General features: G+C 43.6%; 1 protein-coding gene across 10 annotated transcripts in view; it reads right to left on the bottom strand.

Moving 5' to 3' along the window:
* Positions 1-24,483, bottom strand: part of DGKG (diacylglycerol kinase gamma) — a 210,109-nt gene that overhangs the window by 151,085 nt on the left and 34,541 nt on the right. For 9 of the 10 annotated variants that reach the window (XR_013828564.1, XR_013828565.1, XM_079923088.1 and 6 more), the window contains exons 2-5: positions 23,940-24,252; positions 8,818-8,894; positions 860-1,025; positions 218-280 (exon numbers count right to left, since the gene is read on the bottom strand). Coding sequence is in view for 8 of the 10 variants with exons in the window: in XM_079923088.1 (XP_079779214.1) it covers positions 218-280; positions 860-1,025; positions 8,818-8,894; positions 23,940-24,006 (373 nt within the window). In the remaining 2 variants the exon portion in view is untranslated. The remainder of the gene's footprint in view (positions 1-217; positions 281-859; positions 1,026-8,817; positions 8,895-23,939; positions 24,253-24,483) is intronic. The other variant, XM_079923090.1, reaches the window with a different exon arrangement.

Consider the following 24,483-nt stretch of genomic DNA (forward strand, 5'->3'; position numbering starts at 1 on the left):
AGCTGACCGAAGTCCTGACCTGCCCTGTTTTGGGACAAATGAAGCAAGAACCTTCATCCAGCCTCAGAATCCCAACACAATGGAGCGTCAGGGGCCCCAGAGGTGGAGGCAGACAAGATCTGCTCAAAGGCATACAATTACATGGAGACAAAACTGCTGGTTAGATTCTCCCCCTTCCCAAGGATGGGGTACTGCCCACTCCTCCCCGAAGACTTACCCATGTCAGGGGCACAAGCCTCGTCTGCTTTGGCAGCATTATCTGCATTCTGTATGTTGGAATCTGGGGAACAAAAAGAAGATGTAGTGACCAGCCCATGCCCTCTAGGTTTTTTAGAGAGGCAGGTAGAAGACTTTCCCACAAAGTCTGGATCTCTTGGGTTATGCCCATGTCTCTGGTGTCAGCTGGGTTCATGCTCACTTATTGGGGTTGGTAGTGTCTCCCCCATTATAGCCCAAACTCCAGAAAGACAGTAACCACACCCTTCCCCTCCTGTGACTCTCCCAGGCTAGTCCCAGCCTGGGCACAAGAGCTGAATGTGCTCTCCAGGGACTGGCAGCTTTTGTGGAAGGCCCACCCGCCCCTGCCATACATTAGTTCGTGCCTCCTCTTCTCCCCATCCTCTCCTCTGATCCTGGGTGGCAGGAATTATGCCCTTTTTATTTCTCTTACTGAGAGATCCATCAGACAGGGCTTCCTGAAAGGGTAGGAGTCTTGGTCCCCTGGTCTCTGTTTCCCCCTCTTCCCCATAGGGAAGTTACCAGGGACAGAGGACCATCTAGGAGTGCAGGCTGAACCTGTGGCAAGTGGGTTAGAGCTGCAAAATCTCCCTTCCATCTTGGGGAATGCTGGTCCATGTACCTGGGCCACTGGCTTCGCTGTTGCTGGCCCCCTCCTTTGGGTGGGACGGGGTCTCCTGTCTGGGCTTCTGGCTGAAGGCCAGGAAGAGGTGTGTGCTCAGTGGCTGTGGAAGGTCCACCTCCAGGTACGCCCTCATGAACAGCTTGAAGATGTCATAGCTAATAGGCTGAGAAGGGATAAAGAGGGAAAAGTCAGTGGAGAGAAGTGAAGAGACAGAGGGTGGGAGAGGAGAAGAAGGAATGGGGGAGCTGGCAATGGAAAGGGAAGCAGAAGGGAGTAGAGTGATTGGTGGGGGCAGGAATGAAAAGGCCTGGGAGTCGATAGAGGGTGAAAAGCATAGGCAGTGGGGGTAGGACGTGAGGAAGAGAAGACGCTGTTGGTTGTGTGTTGGGGCTTGGTGGGCCATGGAACCATGGGAGGCTTTCGTGACAAGGCATGTCTAAGTTTAGGAAGAAAAGGGGGTGCTGAAGACTGAGCACTGGGAGTGAGGGCTCTGCCTGAGTCGGGCACCACATGGGGGTCTTGTCTCTAATGGGCAGGACTAGGTCAGTGCCCTGGAATCCTAGGTAAGATGAAGAAGAATGGTAGGGAGAGGGAGGCAGGGAGGACAAGACAGGGGTATGGGATTAAGAGATACAAACTACTATGTATAAAATAAAAAGCAACAAGGATATATTGTACGGCACAGGGAAATACAGCCATCACTCTGTAATAACTTTAAATGGAGTGTAATCTATAAAAATATTGAATCGCTATGCTGTATACCTCAAACCAATATAATATCATAAATGAACTGTATCGCAAAAAAAAAAAAAAAAGGATGAAGAAGGATGTAGTTGAAAACACAAGGAGAAGAAATCGCTCTTCTGCGGTATGTCAATTTTCTGCTTATGCCGTGAGGGATGTGATTCCTGAGGATTCAGGTCTCAGAAAATAAAAAAGAACAGGCTCCATCTTTCATTACTTTCATAATTGACCTTCTTTGGACAACCCTCAAGATACCAGGGGAGGGAGTGTGTCTGGCTCGACTGCTCTCAAAACATGTCCTTGTGAAGGTTTCAGGCACCAGGAGAGAAGAGCAGGAAGCCAAGGACGGAAGGTAAAAGCAAGAAACATGCCAAAACCTCTCCCTGCTGTATGTCGCCCAGTGCCGCCTGGCTTCTGGTCCCAGGTTGGGAGAACTGTGCCAGAAAGGGCTGCTGCACTCAGCAAACACTCGGCAACAACAGTGCGCAGTGAGTCATCACTGGCTTGTGCTTTGATGGCATCAGATTCTTCATCAAATCAGCAGATGCTCCTGGAAATCATCTGAGGAAGCACTCCTCCAAGATCTGCTGTGCAGGCTTTTGTGAATAATAGCAATAAAATCCCTTTTTGGGAGCCTACTTGGCTCTCTCTGAAAATGTTGGTAGCATTTAACCCCTTGGCTCTTCTGGGAGATCTGGGAGCCTTCGCAGAACCAGAGTTGGCTGGCACGTGCACGATCAGGTTTTGGATACAAAGTCCTGGTCCTTAAAACAAGCAATGCCCTCTGGACCCCAATGGGAGGGAGCTTGCGAGGCAGTTTCTCCTTAGCCCCAGGCTGGGCTATTTAAACATCTCTTTAGCAGAGTGAAGGAAGCCTGATTCAGTTGGACAGAGGATAATGAAGGCTCATTACCAGATGAAGGCATCTCTAAGCAAATGGTGGACTTACATTTCTTGTGACAGGCATCAATCTCTATTTCTCTGCCTTTCCTGCCCCAGAATCTCTGTGGCTCTCTCTTGTACTCTTTCTGTCTCTCTCTGTCTCCACTGCCTCAACACCTCAGAATGTCCCTTCCACACACATCCTCTTTTTCCCAGTACACATCAGCAAAGTCTTTTCCTCCCACTTTCCCAGCAGAACCCATAATGACCTGCAATTCCACCCTCCCTGCCTCTGATGGCATCTCCCAGCACCTGCTTGTCTACCTGCAAGCACGTTCAGGTCACTCTTCCAAAGAAACTGCTGGCTGCTCGAGCTACTAGCCTGTGCTTCTTCCCTTCCCCTTCACACTTCTCCTCACCTCCTTAATCCATTCGATTTGCATTCTAGCGCATCACCTCTGAATCTGCTCTCTTGAAGGTCACAAATTCAATGGTCTTTGTTTTAGATCTTCTCATCTTTATTATTAATTTATTTTAAAAGGCTCTTTTTGCATCGTCCTTTCCTTTGCACTATTTTAATCGACAAGTACTGTTTTACAATATAGTTTTGAGTTCCAAAATGTTGTTAATTTTTTTTCTGGTTGGCCTCAAATTGAAAACTATCAGCATATTTCTGGAAAACAGCGTATACTAAATGATTTAATAAAAAAGGAAATTCAGTTAAACAAAGTCTTGCATGATGCTCTTAAAAAACCAAAGCTGAAAGATCTTCAAACAAGATCAGTGTCATGAGATTCAGGAGACCTCGTGGCTGGTCTGAGGTCCACCACATTTTCCTCCTTTTTTGAACCTCAGGTTTTTCTTTAGCAAACTGTGAATGCTGGACCAGAAGATCTCAAACTCTAAACTTCTCTTGGGTTCTTCCTTAAACCAGTTCCTCTTCCTGACCCTACAGTTTCTATTCATGTCAATGGCAGCATTATCCTCCAAATATTCCAGCCTCAGCTTGAACTCCCAGTTGTCTGAGATCAATTCTTGTCCCTTCCTTCTTTCCACTGTTCTTTCTCAACATCTGTCATACCAGGTCTTTTCTGTATCCATTGCCCGTCGGCCTCACCCTGACAAGGCGGCTGTTGAAGTCCGCCACGCTCCTGGTTTTCTACTCCTGTTCCATGTGTCCTATCTGGACAACTGCAACACCCCTCAAAGGCTTCCTTGCCTCCACCTCCGTCTGTTAGTCCTCTCATCTTTTCCATCCTTCCCAAGGTGATCTTCCCAAAGCACAGCTCTGATCAGACTGCTTCCCAACTAAAAAACTTTCCATGGCTTCTAATTGCCCATGGGAGAGTTGACATCACTTGTCTCCAAACTTTTAAAATCATGCGCCCTTCTGTAAGATTTTCAAGCACACATTGTCGTTTATCTTTACTTATACATTATATATATGTACTACTGTGCTCCGCTACTATACATTATAAAAGACACACAAAGAAATTAGAAAATAGAAATTAGATGAGATAAAAATCCAGGTAAACAGAAAGTCTAATATGCAGGATTCCTACAGTCCAGTGGATCATCCTGTGCACTCCCTGAATCCTTTGGGATTCACAGCCCTACCACAATCCCACTCCAACCTAGATTTGTAGCTACTTCAAGTTCGGAGACCATTCTGGTCTTTTCTCCTACAATTCTCTGTGTGTACCTTCACATTCTGCCCACACTGATCTCTGTGTTCTCTCCTGGCCAAGCTTCCATGTACTTAAATGAACTGTTTTCTTCTCTACCTGTTAAAATTCCAGCTATCCTTTATGGCCCAACTCAGATGCCACCCCTTCCAGGAAGCCTGGTATGATCTCCTGTGCCTGAATTGCTATACATTGCCACATTGGTTCCTGACTTGGGACACCCATATCTGCTGCCCTCGCAATATATAGTTGTTCATGACATACACACCTTAGTTCCTCGACTAGATCTAGAGCTCCTGGAAGGTAGGGAAATGTCTTATTTCATCTTTGTATCCTCCACACCACCTAGCACGGTATTTCCTAATAGGTGTTTTAATGGACGTTGGGTTTCTAGTTGGTACACTTGGCTGTCATCAATCATTGTGGGGTCTGTTCAGTCAACATATATGTACTGAGTCTCCCAAGTACAAGACACAGTGCTGGGCACCACTGGAGAACACACCAGTAAATTAGCCATGAGTCCATACCTTTAAGAGACTCAGTGGGAAAGGTACTGAAATAATTGTAACACAGGGTCAACAGTGGTGAGTGTCACAGCAGAAGAACTGACAAACTATTATGAGAACTTAGAAAACAATGATGATTGAACACATGTCCAACCATTTATGGCCCTATCCTGGGGAACAAAATGGCATAAAATAAGCCCCGAAACACAGAGCATTCATGTCAGAAGAGCTCAGAGGAGACTAGATCTCCTTACATCACTGAGACTCTGGAATTTTACTGATTTGCCCCAGCCAGCTAGCATCAAAGCGAAACCAGAAGCCTGATCGTCTGACACCTAGTCCAATGCTCCTGCTCTAGTATCTGATCTGTCCCAGGCCCTGGTGCTGACATCGTGTTCCCTGCCATTCCCTCTAAGCACCCCAAGTTCAGTAGGCAAGGAAATGTGACTGAGGGCCACTCTCAACGTGATATCTGGATTGCAAAAGAGTAAGTTCCTTATGAGCACAGGCCAGGCTCAGGGTAGGCGCTTGGTACATGTGTGATGGGTAGGGAGTGGCCCATACTCTGCCCAAACCAGATAAACAACCACTATGTAGCACGCTGACAACTCTCAGAGCCCTGAGTAACATCTTAGACACTGCCATTGTTCAGACATTTTTTCTTTTTCCCCAGAAACTGCAACTTTCATGTGGAAACTAGCTAGGCAATTGTTAATTCTTCCACAGGTCAAAGAAGGAAGGAGAACTAGATGGAGAGTTTATTGAGCATTGTACATACGTGATCTTACTTAAGTCTCAAAACAACAGTGTGACGTGGTACTATTACTGCCCTTTTGTGGATGAAAAAAATTTTGAGAACATAAATGACTTGCTCAAGTCGTAAAGCAAGTGGCAGAGCTGTGCTTTGTGCTAAGGTGTGCCTGAGTCTACGATCATGGTGATACCAGGCCCCCCTACCTTTTTGGTTGCACTGTTTCCATCTGCTTTCTGGCCATCTTCAGCTGTGCTCTCTTCTCCAGAGAATCACTCGGTGCCGATGGGCAAGGGCACGCTTGTCATGGCCAGATGGAGCCCTGCCACTCTGTAAACTTTGATTCCCAGCCACCCGTTCCTAGCAACCTGCCCCTTCCCACAGCTAACTCATTTCTTGTTGAGACATTTTAGCAGCAGTAAGCCATCAAACTCAAGAGAATTTAAACCCTTGTTGTTTCTGAACCCCGTGCTGGGACATTATACCTACTTGAAGCCAGCCACACTGTGAGAGAGAATGAAATCAGAGTGACGGAGCTCCCCTAGGACATGGCAGAGCGGGGGCCAGCCTGATGGAGGCAGGGGCCTGCTTCCGAAAGCTCCTACGGCCTTCACACCCTTGGCAGCCCTGACCAAACTGTTCCCCTCCCACTCTCGTCAGCTTCAGGGCGGACAGGCGGAGGAGCAGCCCCTGCCAGTCTTTGTTCCTGTGTTTTTGGAGGTGGGGGTGGGGACTGGGGGGCTGCAAGTTCTTTGCTGGCTTTGGCATCATTTCCACATGGTTCCTCCTCAGGAATGTTCTTTGAAAGGGTGCATTCTCAATCTGGCTCCTGTTCTGGCACCCTTCCTCCTGCTTCATTCTCAGGTGATCAGTGCATTTTATTCAAAGCACCTCTCAGGTGTACCTCGAGGGTGTGGGCTCTGTTGATTCACTTCCAGGGCCCAGAAGAGAAGGAGTTGACTCAAGGTTTGTTGAAAGGATGACAATATGAATAAATAAGCGGCCAGCCTCCTTCCAAGTTTGTCCTGCTGATCAGTTGCTTTTCTGCTATTAGCCCTTATAAAAGGACCCAGGACCGGGGAAAAGGGAGTTGAGTTTAAAACATTTTGGCGAAAGGTAACAGAAGGGTAATAATAATGGGCACTATTTTTAAGTGTCCTTAAAGTGTTAGACATTTTGCAAAAAGCATCTTATTTAATTCACTCATCTGCAAGCTTCAAGGTCTTTCTTTTTGGTTGTTTTATATATTCAGTTCACAGAAGAGGAAACTGAGGCCCAGAGAGGTGAAATATTCAAGGCCACATTGCTGGTTCGCAGCAAAGCTAGGAGTCTAACCTAACAGCATAACCTCCAGGGTCATGGCTCTTAAACTTGGCCCTGCCAGTAGGAAGTAAGTTCTGGAGGGGAGGAACTATGCTTCCTCATCTTCATATCTTCTACGGCATCCAGCACAGTGCCTGGATGCTCAAGAAACATTAGATGAGCTGAATCTGAAAGTAGGGGAGGTCTTGCATGCACTTATTCATTCAGCAAATGTTTGTTGAGTGCCTGCTATAAGCCAGATACTCTTCTGGGCACTGAGGACATAGCAGTGAACAAAACTATTCTAGTCGGGGAGATAGACAATTAAATAAGTAAGTTATACAGTGTGACAGATGGTGAGAAGCACTAAGGAGGAAAATAAGGCAGAGCAGGAAGATAGGAAGTGTCAGGAAAGAGGGTTTAACATTTTAGATAGAGAATGTGACATTCACTGAGAAGGTGATTTGAGCAAACACTTGCAGGAGGTGAAGGAATGAATGATATGGATATCTGGGGGAGGAACATTGCAGGAAGAGGCCAGAGCATGGGCACAGGTGCTAAGGTTAGAGCAGCCTTGGCTTGTATGAAGGCATCAAGGAGGCTAATATGGCTGGGAAAAAATGGGAAGAAGAATAGCAAGATATGAGGTCCGATAGTAGGGGAGATGCAGATTGTAATGGTCCGATAGTAGGGGAGATGCAGATTGTAATGACCTTGATTTTGACTCTGAGTACCAGGTGGGCAGACCATAAAAGATTGTGGAACACAGCAGTGACATGATCTGACTTCAGTTTTAACAGACTGCTCAGGATGTGTGTAAAGAATAGACTTTCAAGGTCAAGAGCAAAAACAGGGAGCCTAAGAGGAGATTATTGCAATAATCTGGGCAAAATATGGTGGTGCCTCAGGTCAGGGTGATAGCAGAGCAGGTAGTGAGATGTGTCTGGATTTTGGATGTATTTTGAAGGTAGAAATGATGGAGGCGGCTGATGAATTAGATGTGGGATGTGAGAAAACGAGAAAAGTCAATGATGACTCCATAGTTTTAGGCTGAATAACTTGAAGACTGGACTTGTCATTTACTGAAATGGGAAAGACTGCTGGAAAAACAGGTTTTATAGAGAAAGATCAAGGAGCTCAGTTTAGCTTATGTTAAGTTTGAGATACCTATTTGATTTTTAAGTGGAAATGTCAAGTAAAGGGGTAAGAGGAAAATCAGAAGCGTATAGTGTCCTGAAAACCAAGTGAAGGAAGATTTGACCAATCAGGTGCAATGCTGTTGAGTAAAATGACTTGAGTTTTAGCCACATGCAGGTCCTTGGCTATTTTGACTAGTGATTTTAGTGTAGGCGTGGGGGTTACATGCTGCTTGAAGAGCTTTCAGAAAAGCGGGAAGAGGAGAAATTGGAGGCAATGAGTATAGACACATCTTTTGCACAGCTTACTTGTTATAAAGGACAGGAGAGAAATGAGGTGGTAGCTGGAGGGAGAAGTGGAGCCGGAAAAAGGTTTTTTAATGTAGGAGAAAGAGCAGTATGTTTATTTGTTGATGAGGAAGATCTAATACATAGAGAAAGCTGATGGGAAGGAGATGGAGTGAGAGTGAGAGAGGAATACGTTGTTGAAGCAATGCCTGTCAATAGACCAAAGAGGACGGGACTGAGTGCACAAGTGGAGGGGTTAGACTGAGATCAGAGCATGGAAAGCTTGTCCCTAATTACAGGAGAAAAGGTACAGCTAGGTGGGCACATAAGGTGAGGATTTGGGGGAAGATTGCTTCTGACTGTTTCTATTTTCTCAGTGATGTAGAAAACACAGTTGATAACTGGGAATTGAGAAAGGGAGGAGGAGTGAGAGATTTGAGGAGAGAAGAGAAGGTATGATGTGGCCTTCTAGGATAGTGAGAAGGTGAATGGACTTGAGGAACTTATGATTCCAGGTAGCACCAATGGCTCACTTGAAACTTGGGAGAAAATATGTTGAGAAGCATGTTCTTCAAAGTGAGCTAAACTTCTAAGAGAGGAACAAATTATGGGAAGGTTAGAACGTGGGGTTTTTAAAGGCTTGAAATGAAAATGTTCTTACCTCATGTGGGTCATATTGTTTGAGGCTCCCACCCTCATTAAATTCAGCCAAGACATCATTTATCTTCTTGGAAGAATCTGGAGAGACATAATCCATATGTGAAACATGGTGAACAGTGAATGGGAGCTGGGCCAAGTAAAATCTCCGTTGTCTAATCCTGATTATGATGGAGTGAGCCCTCATTCCAGAACCACGTGGAGGAATGTCACCGTCATCTGCCCTTCTGCCCTCTCATTTATTTATTTTTTAGTATATTTTCTCTCTTTCTGCATGAAGTATCTTTCTAAACCACAAATCTGATTAGATCATGCCTCTGCTCAAAACCCTTACACAGCTCTTAACTTCCCCAGGATAAAGCCTAAACCCTTAGCTTGCTATACAAGTACTTGGTGATCTGACCTAGCCTATTCCTTACCTCTTCCCTTAATCTTTCACTCACTCAATTTTTCAGCCACATCAAACCACATTTCTAGAAATTTCTTAATATGCTCTGTACTTTTTCATGGAGTCTCTTCTCTGCATTACAAACTTCACTCAATGCTCAGTACCCAGCTCAAATGTCAACTCCTTTGAAAAGCCTTCCTTTACTAGTCAGAGTTAATCACTCCCTCCCCTGGCTCCCACATGGCTTGTACATAACTCCGTAACAGCACCTGTCATATGGTGTTATATTTATTAACTTGCCTTTCTTGCTCATCTCCTGCCTCAGTTCAACCTTGAGAGCCGTAAGCCTTTGTATACCATATCAAGGCCTGACATATAACCAGTGTTCAGAAAACCAATATATTAGATGATCGAATAAACATCTGAGCAGAAATTTTAAAACATTTAAAATTTTGTTAATTAAATGGGATGGGTGGGCATCAAGCCTGGCGGGGTTCTGTCCTTGGTGCTGAAACAGAGACAGGATTCATAAAGCATGGTAGTTTAGAAAATTCTGCTTTCCATAGGAAATAATTTAGAAACTACTGGAGAAAATCGTGGCGTTTCTTTTCTTTTCTTTTTTAGTTTATAAGGGAATTGGGAGTCAAGAGAAGGGAGTCAATAATTGTCATTATAACATCTTGAGTAGTTACCAGTACTCTAGACATCAAAGAAAACCAGGATTTCTACACTCTCTCTGTCTCACAGTATTGTGGATAAACAAGAGCTTCTCAAGCTCTATTATTGTCATACTTTAAACATCTGAACAAAGGGCAATGTCACTAAAAGCTGATATAGTGTTCCTTGGTGTTTGGGCTCTTTGTACAGAGGGCTGTGCTTTCTTAGGCCTACGTAAAGTGGATGTGCTTGTGGGCTGGGCTGTTCTCCATGACTTTGCTGACTTGGATTCAATCAAGCACAAGTTATAATCATTTCAGGATTAAGACATATTGAAATGCCACAGGAAAACACTGCTGTTGCCTAAAAATGGACATTTCTTTCTGAAATTCAAAACAGATGTTGGAAAACTAATAGCTCAGTGAGATCCAGGCAGCAGATGCCATCAATTTGGGTTGCTTCCAGTCAATCCAGAAAACACTATGGAGAGTAAGATGTTGCTAGGTACTGCTGATGAACTAGTTGGGGACAGGATATGAATAACTGTGGTAATAATAGCTACCTCTTATTAAAGACCTTTACTGCATATTCTCATATGCTCTCCCCTACCAGTCCATGCAGATTTGGTAATATTTTCTTCTGTTCACAGAGGAGGAAATTGAAAGTCAGAAAAGTTAAATGACTTGCCTAAGAGTCAGGGTTTTGACTCAGGTCTAGTCGGGCTCAAAAGTCTGTATTCCTTTTCCTTAGGCACTATTCACTATTACTTTCCAAACATTTGCTAACACAAGGAAAGGTGTAATTAATGCTGTGGCAATGATATGAAGTTCTTGGAAGCACAGAGTGGGGAAGAAGTAAAATAACAGGGAATAAGTAAAACTAGGATGAGAGAGGGGTTAAGGTGGGGACTGGGGATGCCCCATGAAGGAGGTAGCATTTGAGCTGGGGTGTAAAAATGAGTTAGGTTTCGAAAGGCAGACATGAAGTGGACAGGGCATTCTCAGAAGAGACAGGGTGAACAAAGATATGAAGATGGGCACCACGGGACCTTTAGGCAAGGTTAGAACCAGAGAGCAGTCTGGGGCCAGATTTGTGGGAGTACTGAATGCCGAGTTAAGGACATTGATTTCAAATTGTTGAAGACTTTCTGAGTAGTACAGTAACATAACCAGGTCTATTTTTTAAAAGCCACTCAGGTAACAGAATGGAAGAGAGGTTAGAATTAGGTCAGATTTCAGTTAAGGTCACACATAAATTATATTCAAATTATTCTATGAGTAGCTTAAATATTTAGGAAAAAATACTATATTTTAGAATCTATTTCAATGGGAGATTTTCAGCTCAGCCAGAATGGCCAAATTTTTTTAAAAATGAAAAATTTGGAGCATGGGTCTTCCTGGTGCGGCTTCTGCAAAAGTAGTACAGAGCCAGCATTCTGACTGAGAACCAAGAAAGTGATTTCACTTGAATTTTGTTTTGTTCTGTTTTCCCCATCTTTCGTTCCTGCTTAATTTTTCTCCATAGCTCTTACCACCATTTAATACTCTCTATATTTTACTTCCTTAGCTTTATTTTTTTAAACTTATTATTATCTTTTAACATCTTTATTGGAGTATAATTGCTTTACAATGGTGTGTTAGTTTCTGCTTTATAACAAAATGAATCAGCTATTCATATATTCCCATACCTCCTCCCTCTTGCATCTCCCTCCCACCCTCCCTATTCTACCCCTCTAGGTGGTCACAAAGCACTGAGCTGATCTCCCTGTGCTATGTGGCTGCTTCCCACTAGCTATCTATTTTACATTTGGTAGTATATATATGTCCATGCCAGTCTCTCATTTCATCCCAGCTTACCCTTCCCCCTCCCCGTGTCCTCACGTCCATTCTCTACCTCTGCATCTTTATTCCTGTCCTGCCCCTAGGTTATCCAGAACCTTTTTTTTTTTAAGATTCCATATATATGTGTTAGCATATGGTATTTGTTTTTCTCTTTCTGACTTACTCCCCTCTGTATGACAGACTCTAGGTCCATCCACCTCACTACAAATAACTCAATTTCATTTCTTTTTATGACTGAGTAATATTCCATTGTATATATGTGCCACATCTTCTTTATCCATTCAGCTGTCAATGGACACTTAGGTTGCTTCCATGTCCTGGCTGTTGTAAATAGAGGTGCAATGAACATTTTGGTACATGACTCTTTTTGAATTATGGTTTTCTCAGGGTATATGCCCAGTAGTGGGATTGCTAGGTTGTATGGTAGTTCTATTTTTAGTTTTTTAAGGAACCTCCATACTGTTCTCCACAGTGGCTGTATCAATTTACATTCCCACCAACAGTGTAAGAGGGTTCCCTTTTCTCCACACCCTCTCCAGCATTTATTGTTTCTAGATTTTTTGATGATGGCCATTCTGACCAGTGTGAGGTGATACCTCATTGTAGTTTTAATTTGCATTTCTCTAATGATTAGTGATGTTGAGCATCCTTTCATGTGTTTGTTGGCAATCTGTATATCTTCTTTGGAGAAATGTCTATTTAGGTCTTCTGCCCATTTTTGGATTGGGTTGTTTGTCATTTGAATTTTTGATGTTATTGTCACATTTTAGAGATTCCACAGTTCATCCTAGCAGAAATCCTTTGGTTCTCAAGTGCTATTGAGCTAATCTTGCTTTACATTTAAATATATGAGATATATATTTATATACACATAAGTATATATATTTGTTTTACATATAAACACATACACTCATATATTCATCATAGGTACACATTCAAGTAAACAGGTTTTAAAAAGAAAAAACAGCAGAGGCATTCATTCATTTGAAAATCTTTGACCACTGGCCTAAAATTAAATAGGAAAAAAGCAACCTAAGAGATTGCTGGCTCCTAGATTTCCATGAGGGGTATTCCTCACCATACATTTACATCAATCTGTTTTATGGGCTTTTATGAGCTCATAGCATCAACACCTTTCCCTTTCAAAAAAGAGAAACAATCTAATTCTCAAATTTGAGACCCATTACTTTCTCCCTGGAGGTCCTTTGAAACTTTACCACAGCTTTCTTCTCAACAGATTTCTGGGCTGGGTTGCTCTTTCCCTGAGGAATAAGTGGGCACTGCTCCATCCTGTTTGTCTGACGCTAGTTAAGAACAATGAGGGGCTTCTTCAGAGCATTCCCTGATCTTACTTCAGGCACCACGTGTGGGCCCAAGAGCACACAGCCTCGGTGGAGACCACCCTGTCCAAGTCTGTGCTGTAACACCACCTCCAGACTCACAGGAGATGGAGTTCCATTTCTAAGTGTGCAAAGCAGAGACAGTTCTTTGCAGCAACTCCTATTTTGAATACCTGCTAGGTGCTAAGCTCCGTCCTAGTCACTTTATGTATTTTATTTAAACCTCCACAGCTAACCCCTAATATAACAGTTACCCCTAATTTAGAGAAGGAGAAACTGAAGTTTATGGAAATTAAGTGATTCTTTCAAGGGCAAAGAACTAGTGAGTGGGTCACTCTTACTTTTAACATATCTAATTAGAGTCATTGGATACACGAATACTGGTAAATCAGAAGATAAGGCCCTCCTTCTATGACAATGGCTGTCAAATCTGACTGCATGTTAATATCACCTGAGGACCCCTAAACACATTGAAACCTAGGCCTCACCCCAGACCAATTAAGTCAGCATCTCTTGGGGGAACTCAGGAATCAGTATATTTTAAAAACTTTCTGGGGGTTCAAATGTATAGTCAAGGTTGAGAACTGCTGTTCTATAATGTGATTTTATTATTAGAAATAATAATAAATTAGGATACTGCTGACCTTGTTGGATAATCATTGCAAAAGGGAAAAAAAGGTTATAACTGTGCTAAATCTAAAATTGCTGTCCTTGGCTAACATTCCCCATAGTTTAAGCGGACAGCACTAAAGGACTCCACCCAACAGGTCAACTTATTCAGCTGCTTGGCAACGCAGGGACACATTTTGCATTAACCCACCATGATGGGACCATCAGCACACAGTTTTACCCTAAATTAGAGGTTTAGATCAAGGTTGCTAGTGATAACAACTGCCTTAAGAAGTTTTGGTCTAAAGTTTCTTGATGCCAAGAATTCTGGGACCTTAACCAATCACTTCTTCCTAGTGTTTGAGCAAATCCAAAGCCTTTTGAAGGAGAAAATTTGGCCCTACTCACAGGCATCTTATATATATATATATATATCTTTATTGGTGCATAATTGCTTTACAATATTGTGTTAATTTCTGCTGTACAACAAAGTGTATCAGCTATATGTATACATATATCCCCATATCCCCTCCCTCTTGAGACTCCCTCCCTCCCACCCTTCCTATCCCACCCCTCTAAGTGGTCACAAAGCATTGAGTTGACCTCCCTCACAGGCATCTTTGCTTCCACGTTTGTGTGGGACAGGGATGTCCTCGGAACAGACAGACACATCAGGAGCTTCAGTGTTTACAGCAGAATGTCAGCTGTGCTGCCTGACCCAGGACCCAACGTTTATGAACTGTCTTCTAGTTAGGAGCCCTGAGTATTTGGCACTAGTCAGACCATTAAACTTGGAAATAACTAAAAATCAACATTTTAAAAAGTGAATCTGAAAACCCATAGATGAGAGTGAAATTCTAAGGTGCATGATAACTTTCTATACCTCCAAGTTCCCTAATATCATCTCAAACTTCCCTCAGACTGAGTAATATTCCATTGTATATATGTGCCACATTTTCTTTATCCATTCATCCGATGATGGACACTTAGGTTGCTTCCATGTCCTGGCTATTGTAAATAGAGCTGCAATGAACATTTTGGTACATGACTCTATTTGAATTATGGTTTTCTCAGGGTATATGCCCAGTAGTGGGATTGCTGGGTCATATGGTAGTTCTATTTGTAGTTTTCAAGGAACCTCCATACTGTTCTCCATAGTGGCTGTACCAATTCACATTCCCACCAGCAGTGCAAAAGTGTTCCCTTTTCTCCACACCCTCTCCAGCGTTTATTGTTTCTAGATTTTTTGATGATGGCCATTCTGACTGGTGTGAGATGATATCTCATTGTAGTTTCGATTTGCATTTCTCTAATGATTAATGATGTTGAGCATTCTTTCATGTGTTTGTTGGCAATCTGTATATCTTCTTTGGAGAAATGTCTATTTAGGTCTTCTGCCCATGCCATAAAAAGAAACGAAATTGAGTTATGTGTAGTGAGGTGGATGGACCTAGAGTCTGTCATACAGAGTGAAGTAAGTCAGAAAGAGAAAGACAAATACCGTATGCTAACACATGTATATGGAATCTAAGAAAAAAAAAATGTCATGAAGAACCTCGGGGTAAGACGGGAATAAAGACACAGACCTACTAGAGAATGGACTTGAGGATATGGGGAGGGGGAAGGGTAAGCTGTGACAAAGCGAGAGCGTGGCATGGACATATATACACTGCCAAACGTAAAATAGATAGCTAGTGGGAAGCAGCCACATAGCACAGGGAGATCAGCTTGGTGCTTTGTGACCACCTAGAGGGGTGGGATACGGAGGGTGGGAGGGAGGGAGACACAAGAGGGAAGAGATATGGGAACATATGTATATGTATAACTGATTCACCTTGTTATAAAGCAGAAACTAACACACCATTGTAAAGCAATTGTACTCCAATAATGATGTAAAAAAAAAAAAAAAAACTTCCCTAAGATCATCTCAAACTGTAACATGTATGTGGATTGCTTGGGGATAAGGTTTAAACGCAGATTCTAACTCAGTAAGTCTGGATCATGGCCTGAGATTCCGCATTTCAAGGAAGAGCTTAGGTGACACCAATTATGTAGGTCCATGGACCTCACTTTTCATGAGCAGATTTAAGCAACGTTCCTGTGTAACTGTGGCTGACTAGTAAGGATTGCCTGTCACAACACAGAAAAAGAACATGATGCTGAGCCTAGAGGAACATATTCCACGGATTGGGAAGATCATAAATGACTCTCAACCCAGGGAGGTAAAGACACAGAGAGAGGGAGAAGGGAAAGTTGGCACATGAAGGGAAAAAAACCCTAGATTTTCCTTTTTCCAGTGAAGGCTGGGATGTATGAATAAGTTTTCTAAGTACTCAGGGAGTCAAAAACACAGTGAGATGCACAAAAGCAAGAATGAGGTTTTCCAAGGGTCCTAGAAAGATGGAGGATGATGTCAGAACAGAGCTGCCAGGCCTGCAGCACTGCTTCAGAAGGCCCACCTTTGCAGCCAGGAGGAGTCGGGCCCTGGGCTGGAATGTGGGAAGCATGTATAAGAAGTCCAGCATTATAAGCACCAAAACAGTCTCCCAGTTAGCCTTCTTTTCCTGTTCCCTGCTTATCCTCAGCATGTAGTCCATTGCCTGTCATAAAACTGATGTTCAATAAAAATTTACGGAATAAATGAGGCCTAGAACAGGGATTGGGCTTGTCATGCTTGTCCCATATGTCCTATATTCCCAGGGGCATAGGGAGAAAAGGTAGACCAATGGTTCTCAATATTGGCTGCCTGCTGGAATCACCTGGGGAGCTTTAAACACTACTGATGCCTGGGTCTCACGCCTACAGATGATGATTAAATGGTCCAGGGGTGGGGGAGTATGAGGGCAGGACACTGCAATTGTTCAACGTCTCCAGGTATTTCCAGTGTGTAGCCAAGGCTGAGGACCACTGGGGCCCGCCAAGCTAACTTCTCAGGGAAACCCGTGGAAGTGACGGCTCTGCCACGGCGTTACATATAGAATAAGAGAAGAATACTTTACGTTGAAGCAGAGGGAATTTTGGCTGATAAAGAAAACCCTCTTTGGGATACTAAGTTTTTCTGATTCATCATAGATGACCTGAATGGCTGGTATGGCTTATTTGTATAAGTAAAATTTGCATCGCTAGCAAGATTTCCTACTTTTTCTCCAAATAATTTGGCCTCATCAGTCATAGGTGGAGGAATGGAGGAACAGTTACCTTCTTGCATCTAAAAACGTGGTCCCTGGACCAGCAGTGTCAGCATCACCTGGGAGCTTGTCAGAAACACAGAATCTCAGAACAAGCACAGATCTACTGATTCACAATCTGCATTTTAACAGAATCCAGGAGATTCATGTGCACGTTCAAATTTGAGAGCCATCATTTCCAGAGAAGTCTCTCCCTATCCGTAGATTCTGTGGCTGCTCGTGCGTGGAGTCCCAGTCGTCACTAATGAACAGAAGGCCAGTCGCACCAAAAGAGATGTGGGTGAGAAACAGCTGTGATTATCGCTTTCACGATGGAACCAACTAGACATGACCCTTTACGGGCCCAGGAATCCATGAGCATGCGATTAAATCTCACTCTACTGGCCAATATAAATAGCAAAGTTTCAACAAAGCTTACTTACAGCCTTACATTGTTCTACAAATCAGCCCTAAACAATTTCTCTGACCGGTTTGAATTTTGAGCTATAAATTATCACCATCTTAAAGTCAAAAACTTTGCCTTGATCTGATTCTACTGAAATATATTTCTGAATAGCAGAATTTGCTGATTCATTCTCTTTAAAATGTATTTAAAATTTTTGTCCGGATACGAAAAGTCAGCAAGAGAAAAAAGCATCAGGGCTGCCCCGCACTGAGGACCCTGCTTACCTGCTGGAATTCAACACCTGGGAACCAGCATGGGGGTTAAATGAGACCTTCCTGCCCAGGAACCCTGCCTTGGGCCCTCTTTCTTCTTATCTACACCTTTCCCACTATCTCAAGGGGAGAATGATTGTTGGTGGTAACTAAGATGAAAAGATTATGGAAGGAAGAAGATGGGACTCTGGGCCAAACAGACTTTAGAAACCTCTGTGAAGAACTAAATAGAGAACAGAAGCATAAAGGGGGAGGGGGTCCAATCTCAGAGCCTTAGAAGGGCACTGAAGCAAACCCCAGTTTTTTCTCTATTTCTTCGTATGTCGCTATTATTTTTAAAATTACCTAAAACTTAGAAATAAGAAAAAAAGTGGGCAGCACATCTTTTCAATGTCATATGGAATAAAGGCTACCCAAGGACTATCTAGGTGCATGTACTTAGTTCTACTCACTGTTTACTATTGAGTAAATGTATTAAATGTACCAGATTTAGTGAAGTTACATGTTAACTTACAGATTTTTTTTCCAGCAGATATGCATAGAACTGTCTGGTGGAACAGATAACCCAAAAGATTAGGGTTTGTTGTCCTGTAAGACAGTAACCAGCTTTATATCTAACCAAGCAATCTTATCCTTACATTTGTTTACAAAATTGCCTAACTAGGAATTTATGGATTTGATCTGTATCCATCCAGGGTCTGTCCATACCTTGCTTCTCAAATTTAACGTCTTACTGGCTCCTCCACTAATTAATGAGTTAAATAAAATCTTTGGCACATGTTTATTAAAAATTTTTTTGTTCTATTATAATTTAATTAACATATATATTTTTTTCTTTACCAATGTATGGTTGAAGGTTGAGCTCCAATGAGTACTTTCTGTTTAATTTATTGAAACTGAATTGAAGCCAACTGAATTTACCTGGAATTGAAAACATTGGTTCTAATTCTTATTCTGCCACTGACTTTCTGTGTGACCTTGGGCAAGTCACTGAGCTCCTCTGAATTTAGTGTTCTCATTTGTAAAATGGATAGTAGTTGCACTTGATCATGGCTAAGATCTCTCCTAGCTTTAAAAAGTCTACAAAATCAAGCAACAACTAGCTGATGTAGGAAATGTTTAGTTTCACTTCTTAGAGAATTAAAAGTAAACATGGATGTTTTATTGGGGTTTTTTCCCCCCTTTTTCCCTTTATGAATAAGATGATAGTTTCTGTCCTTGATAAATCATGGAAAAAACTGGAAAAATCCCCTCCCCGCAAATAACAGGATTAGGACAATAAGCCAGTCATCTCTCTGAAGCTGTTAGGGGACGGTCAGTAGGAGGCATCCCCACATGCTCACACCCTGTGAGGTTGAAAAGAAACCTGTTTAAACATAAAGTATTGATAGGGCTAATGAAGGTCATTTAATCAACCAGACATCTGATGTCTAACCTCCCCTCTAGTGTCTCAGCCAACTCTGCCCAGACAGTTCTAAGGAAAGGAAACTCAGTCACTTTGGGGTCCATTCTGTTCCATCTTGGACAGCTTTGACCATTAGGAATCATTACTAATACTAATACCATTAGTATTCCTTACTTTAAAGTCTTTCTTCTGATGCTTTCCTCCCATTAGTCCTAGAGCTACTTCTTGAAGCCATTAGAAATTAACTTTACACCTTCTCCCCCAAAGAGCACTGTGGCTATTTTAATACAGCTAGCTCTCTCTCACCCTTCCCTGAGTCTTCCCCTTTCCAGAAAATATGCATAGTATTTTCGTCCATCTTTTCATATCCAGGCTGTGAGGCCCCTCACCATGCTGCTGGCACTTCTCAAACAAGTTCTGGTTTGTCCATATCCACTGGAAACTGTGGTGCCCAGAAATAAATTCAGTTCTCTAGAAAGGTCTGATCAGGGTAGGATAGAAGGTGGATATCGGTTTGCCTTACTAGAAACTATGAGTCTATTAATACATCCTAAGATCACAATTGATGATTTGGTTAAATAAAATAATGTACATGTACTCAAAAGAAATCTCTGTAACCACTAAAAACCATGCTTCTGAAAAGTACTGGATGATTTGGGAACACCTCGTGACATACTGCGTGCTAGCTAGTCTCCAGAGATGGCTGCTGCCAACCTTCCTCCCTGCTGTGTGAGTCACTGTCCCATGAGATGTGGAGTCCATTCCTCCACCCCATCAAATCTGAGCCAGGCCTGTGACTGCTTTGACCAATGGAATGTGGAGAGAGTTATGTTCTAGCACCTCTAAGCCCAGGTGTTAAAAAGGCCTGCTGCTGCTTTTATGCTCTTGGAGCCCTGAGCCATGTGTACAAAGTCCAGGTTGCCCTGCTGGCAAGAAAGGCCACACAGAGAGGCCCTGGGAGATGAGAAAGCACTTGGAGGAACAGGCTGCAGAGAGGAGCGCCGAGGTACCAGCGAGTGAGTGAATAGGCCATGCTGGGTCATGTGAGGCATCCCACCTGCAGCCCCAAACACTGTGGAGCAGGAACTAGTCATCCTGCTGGGCCCTGTCCACGGTGCCCGAGCCACAGAACCATGGGAACAAAACCAAAATGGTTGTTTTTTTTTTTTGTGGTACGCGGGCCTCTCACTGTTGTGGCCTCTCCCATTGCGGAGCACAGGCTCCGGACGCGCAGGCTCAGCGGCCATGGCTCACGGGCCCAGCCGCTCCGCGGTATGTGGGATCTTCCTGGACCGGGGCACGAACCCGTGTCCCCTGCATCGGCAGGCGGACTCTCAACCACTGCGCCACCAGGGAAGCCCCCAAAATGGTTGTTTCAACCTATCAAGTTTTGAAGTTGTTTGGACATAGCGATAGATAACTGAAACATATTGTTAGGGTGAAGAAAACAGCACGCAAAATAGCCTAGCATGTTTGTTTTTTAAATATATATATGTATATATGTGTAGTGTATGTGTAGTTTGATATTTATATTTATACACAAACATACTAGTTGTGGTTTTCACTGGAAGATAGGATCATGAGTGTCTTTAATTTCATCTTTTCGCTTTTCAAAAATTTTACACTTGTTTTTATTTATTTAATTTAAGAAAATTCTTAAATTGTCACATTATCCTTTTGACAAGCCCTTTACAGTCTTAGTTCACATTAAGTTTACTGTTAAACTTAATTTACATTAAGTTTACTGTTGATTATATATATATATATAATAAATATATATTTTATCTCAGGGTATTTGAACATGGCTTCTCCCCCAGAGAAGTGGCAGGGCTTATGACATTTAAACAGGACATACAAAAAGCCTCTTGTCCTGAAATTCTTGGCCTCTCCCACCCGGAACTGCACTGGAGAAAGTTCTCAATTCTCAGGCTGTACACTTCAGTTATTTCGCTACTGTAAAGCTACTGTTTTTGTGGTTATGGAAGAGTGGTTGCTATGGCAATGCGATCTGACTGAATGCCAGAATGCGTCTAAAGCTGGTAGAAGTGCCTTTTTCAGGGTTTCCTCTGAGGATTAATCATTTTCAAAGAACTGTATCTTCTTTTCCTCTCCTGTTAGAAATGGTGCCGGAGCACCTCATCCAGTCCTGGGACACGGACAAAATGAGGATGGGTCCGAGAAGGACAAAGCTTACGGTTGGGGAAAAAGACCACAGAGGAGCCATTTCCTACCAAATACTCGGGTTTCTTTCCACCCCTCCCTCCTTGACTGCTTTGCCACATTTGGACCCCTCTGTCCTCACTTTCCACACACTCTCAGGCGTTGAGGTATCTTTGCTGGCTTCCTTTCGTTCCACAAGTTGTGAGGAACTTCCACAGCAATTTCCCACACATTAGCATTTGTTCCTTGCCACATTCCCCATCTTAGCTCTGTGCCTCAGCTCAAACGAGATTCCATTCAAAGGACCTGCCTGCCCTCCCTGCCCTGGCAGCTTCCTCATCCAGGCCACCTTGCACGTAGCCACCAGGTTCATGGCTCTACATCTTGCCACCTCAGTCCCAATGCCATGCCTTGACATGCGGGGCCCAAGGCCTGTGGCTACCCGTATCCCTCCCAAGTCCTCCTCTCCACCCTCCTGCCACTTCTCTCCATCTAGCTCAGAAGCTCTCCTTACCACCGCCTAGACACCTTCGCCCTTTGTGCCCCTTTACCTTTGCTTCCGCAGTTTCTATCCCTCCCTGCACCATCTACTACTCATATTTTAAACTTCCGTTCTCCACAGAGTTCATCCAGCTAAATCCTCTGTTATGAGTTAAGTTGTATCCCCTGCAAATTTATACGTTGAAGTCCTAATTCCCCGGCGCCGCAGAGTGGGACCTTATTTGGAAACAGGGTCATTTCAGAGGTAATTAATTATTGGTAAGATGAGGTCTTACTGGAGTAGGGTGGGTCCAATCCAAAATGACTGTGTCCAGACATTAAGAACAGACTTCTGGTTGCCAAGGAGAAGGGGGGTTGGGGGAGGGATGAACTGGGAGTTTGGGGTTAGTAGATACAAACTGTTATATATAGAATGATAAATAACAAGGTCCTACTGTAGAGCACAGGGAACTATATTCAACATCCTGGGATAAACCATAATGGAAAAGAATGCAAAAAAGAATGTATATATGTGTATAACTGAGTCATTTTTCTGTACAGCAGAAATTAACACAACATTGTAAATTAACTATACTTCAATAAAAAAATAAATTTAAAAAGTAAGGACAAAAAAAGAAAAAAGACTGTGTCCATGTATTGATAAAAACGGAAATTTGGACACTGAGACACGTGCACAGGGAGAGAGTACCGTGTGGAAGATACAGAAGACAGTCATCTGTAAGCCAAGGAGAAAGGCCTGGCACAGATCCTTCCCTCACAGCCCTCAGAAAGAACCAACCTTACCAATACCTTGATTTTGGACTTCTGGCCTCCAGAACTGTGAGAGACTTTCTGTTGTTCTAAGCCACTCATATCAGTTTCCCCCAGCTCTAAATTCCCTTCTCATTTGTGCACTCCGTGTAGCCATCTCTGCCAGAGGTGTTTCCCCTCTGTCTTAAGCCTGTTCTCTGCTTGTATCACAAGTGCATATCTGACTCCCTAACAAGATTCAGATTCCTCAGGTGAAGCCTTATCTCTCTGCTTCTTTTTCATCCCTGACAGGGCCTGGTACTTTGCTGACCTAGGGAGTAGGCTGAATTAGATGGAGTTTACCCTGGAGGATGATTCCTTGCTCCCTGTCAATACACTGCACAGTTTCCCTAAACCTACTGCGGTCAGACAAGAGGCCACGGGCTCCAGGTCACCAAGGAGAGACGGACCAGTAGCCCTACAGGGGGAGCACGTGTAGTCATGGAGTGTTAGGCCTGGAGGGATCACGGGGAGAGATCATCTAGTGCAACCCTTTCAGAGGACACAGAGGCTGGGCGTGCGGCCGTGGGGATGGGGGACTAAAGGGTGGGGTGGGTATTAGGGCTGTCACATCACAGAGAGCAAGAGCCAGAGCTGGCACGAGCCCGGCCCCCAGCTCCCAGGCCAGTGGAAGGGCTGCCTGCCCTGTGGGAGGGGGGCAGGCTGCCTACAGGGCATTCGGAGGACCACCTGGGCACGCTCTATAGGGCAGGTCAAATGCGCTACAGGCCTAGTGACTTACAAAAGCACCAGCACGATCCACGTGAAGGGAGAGGGTTAGAACAATGAGATGGGGTTGGCAGTGCAGCTGAGGGCTCTGCCAGACAAAGGGCTCTGCAAAAATCGGTGCCATTGCACAACCATGACGGGCACTGTGTGTGTGCAGAGTGCAGCGGTCAGCCCGGGCAGACTCCTGTCACCAGTCAGGATTAGGAGTGGCCTGCGGGGGGCACGGCCGCGGGCCTTGCCACCGCTGTGGCTTGACACACTGAAACTGTTCCTGGGTGCAACTAGTGAAACCAAGAGCTCCATGCAAAAGCCCAAGTTTTCCCACAGCAAAGTCGAGAAAGAGACACCCATCAGAATTCTGTATCTTGCTGAAAGAAGGCATTGGGTCCAAACACAAGAGTATATTAAAGCAAATGACTGAGTAACATTGTAACCAAGCAGCCGGCAGCCCCTCCAAAGTTCTGCTATAAAGAGGTTTTGATGACCTGGGAAAAGTCTTACAATATTACACTAGGTGAAAAATGCACACTGAAAAGAACAAAGGTATATTCAGGAACTCAACCCCGTACAGCAATATGCACAGGATGCATCCAAAATGTTCATAGAGTTTAGCTGTGATTTTTAACCTACTTTTTATTTTCCTTCCCTGTATATTCCAAATTTCTAGGGAGAGCATGTATCCTTTATAGAGTATAAAGATAATTGTGTTTTATGTTTAAAGACACAAATTCTATTTTTATAAGGAGGTATAAGCTGATCTCATTCTCTGTGCTTTGCAATGATTATACTACTCTGCTCTCCAATAATGCTCTCCCCAACCAAGAGGAAATCCCACCCCACATGCGTCAATCCATTTACTCACATTCTGCATATTTCTGGAGTTGGCCAAATTCTTCTGGAGTGAGGGAGACCCACCGTTCTTCACTCATCTTTCCTGGGTGTGCGCGTTTGAGGCTAGGGAGAGAGTTTTGCTCACCAGGCTGTAGCCAAGGCCCAGCCTAGGGCCTGGCTCATTGCAAGTACACAATGGACAAGTCCTTCAGGAGATTTCTCGAGGACCCAAGTGTCTATGGCAGCAGCGGGCACTGTTTAGCAGCTGAGAGAAGATCTCTGCTATTCCTAAGGCAACATCCTTTTATCTGTAGTCACGGTAAATTCAGAAATCCTTGCTTTTCCTGGGCAGGAGTAGAAAAGACATTGGGAATGAGAATGTTAGAATACATAAGTCATCTTTTCTTGTAAAGGAAAAAAAAAACCCAATGTTCTTTGCTGAAAGCTCTATAGGAGGCAATGGTTCTCAAGGTTGGGGAGAACCACCTGAGGGAATTCGGAAGAGGACATACAGACCAGAGCAGCACAAGTCCAGACAGCTGTCTGGCTGGAGTGGGGGTTAGGTGATCTATACG

The sequence above is a fragment of the Stenella coeruleoalba genome, assembly GCF_951394435.1.
Source record: "Stenella coeruleoalba genome assembly, chromosome: 5".
Classification (NCBI taxonomy): Eukaryota; Metazoa; Chordata; class Mammalia; order Artiodactyla; family Delphinidae; genus Stenella; species Stenella coeruleoalba.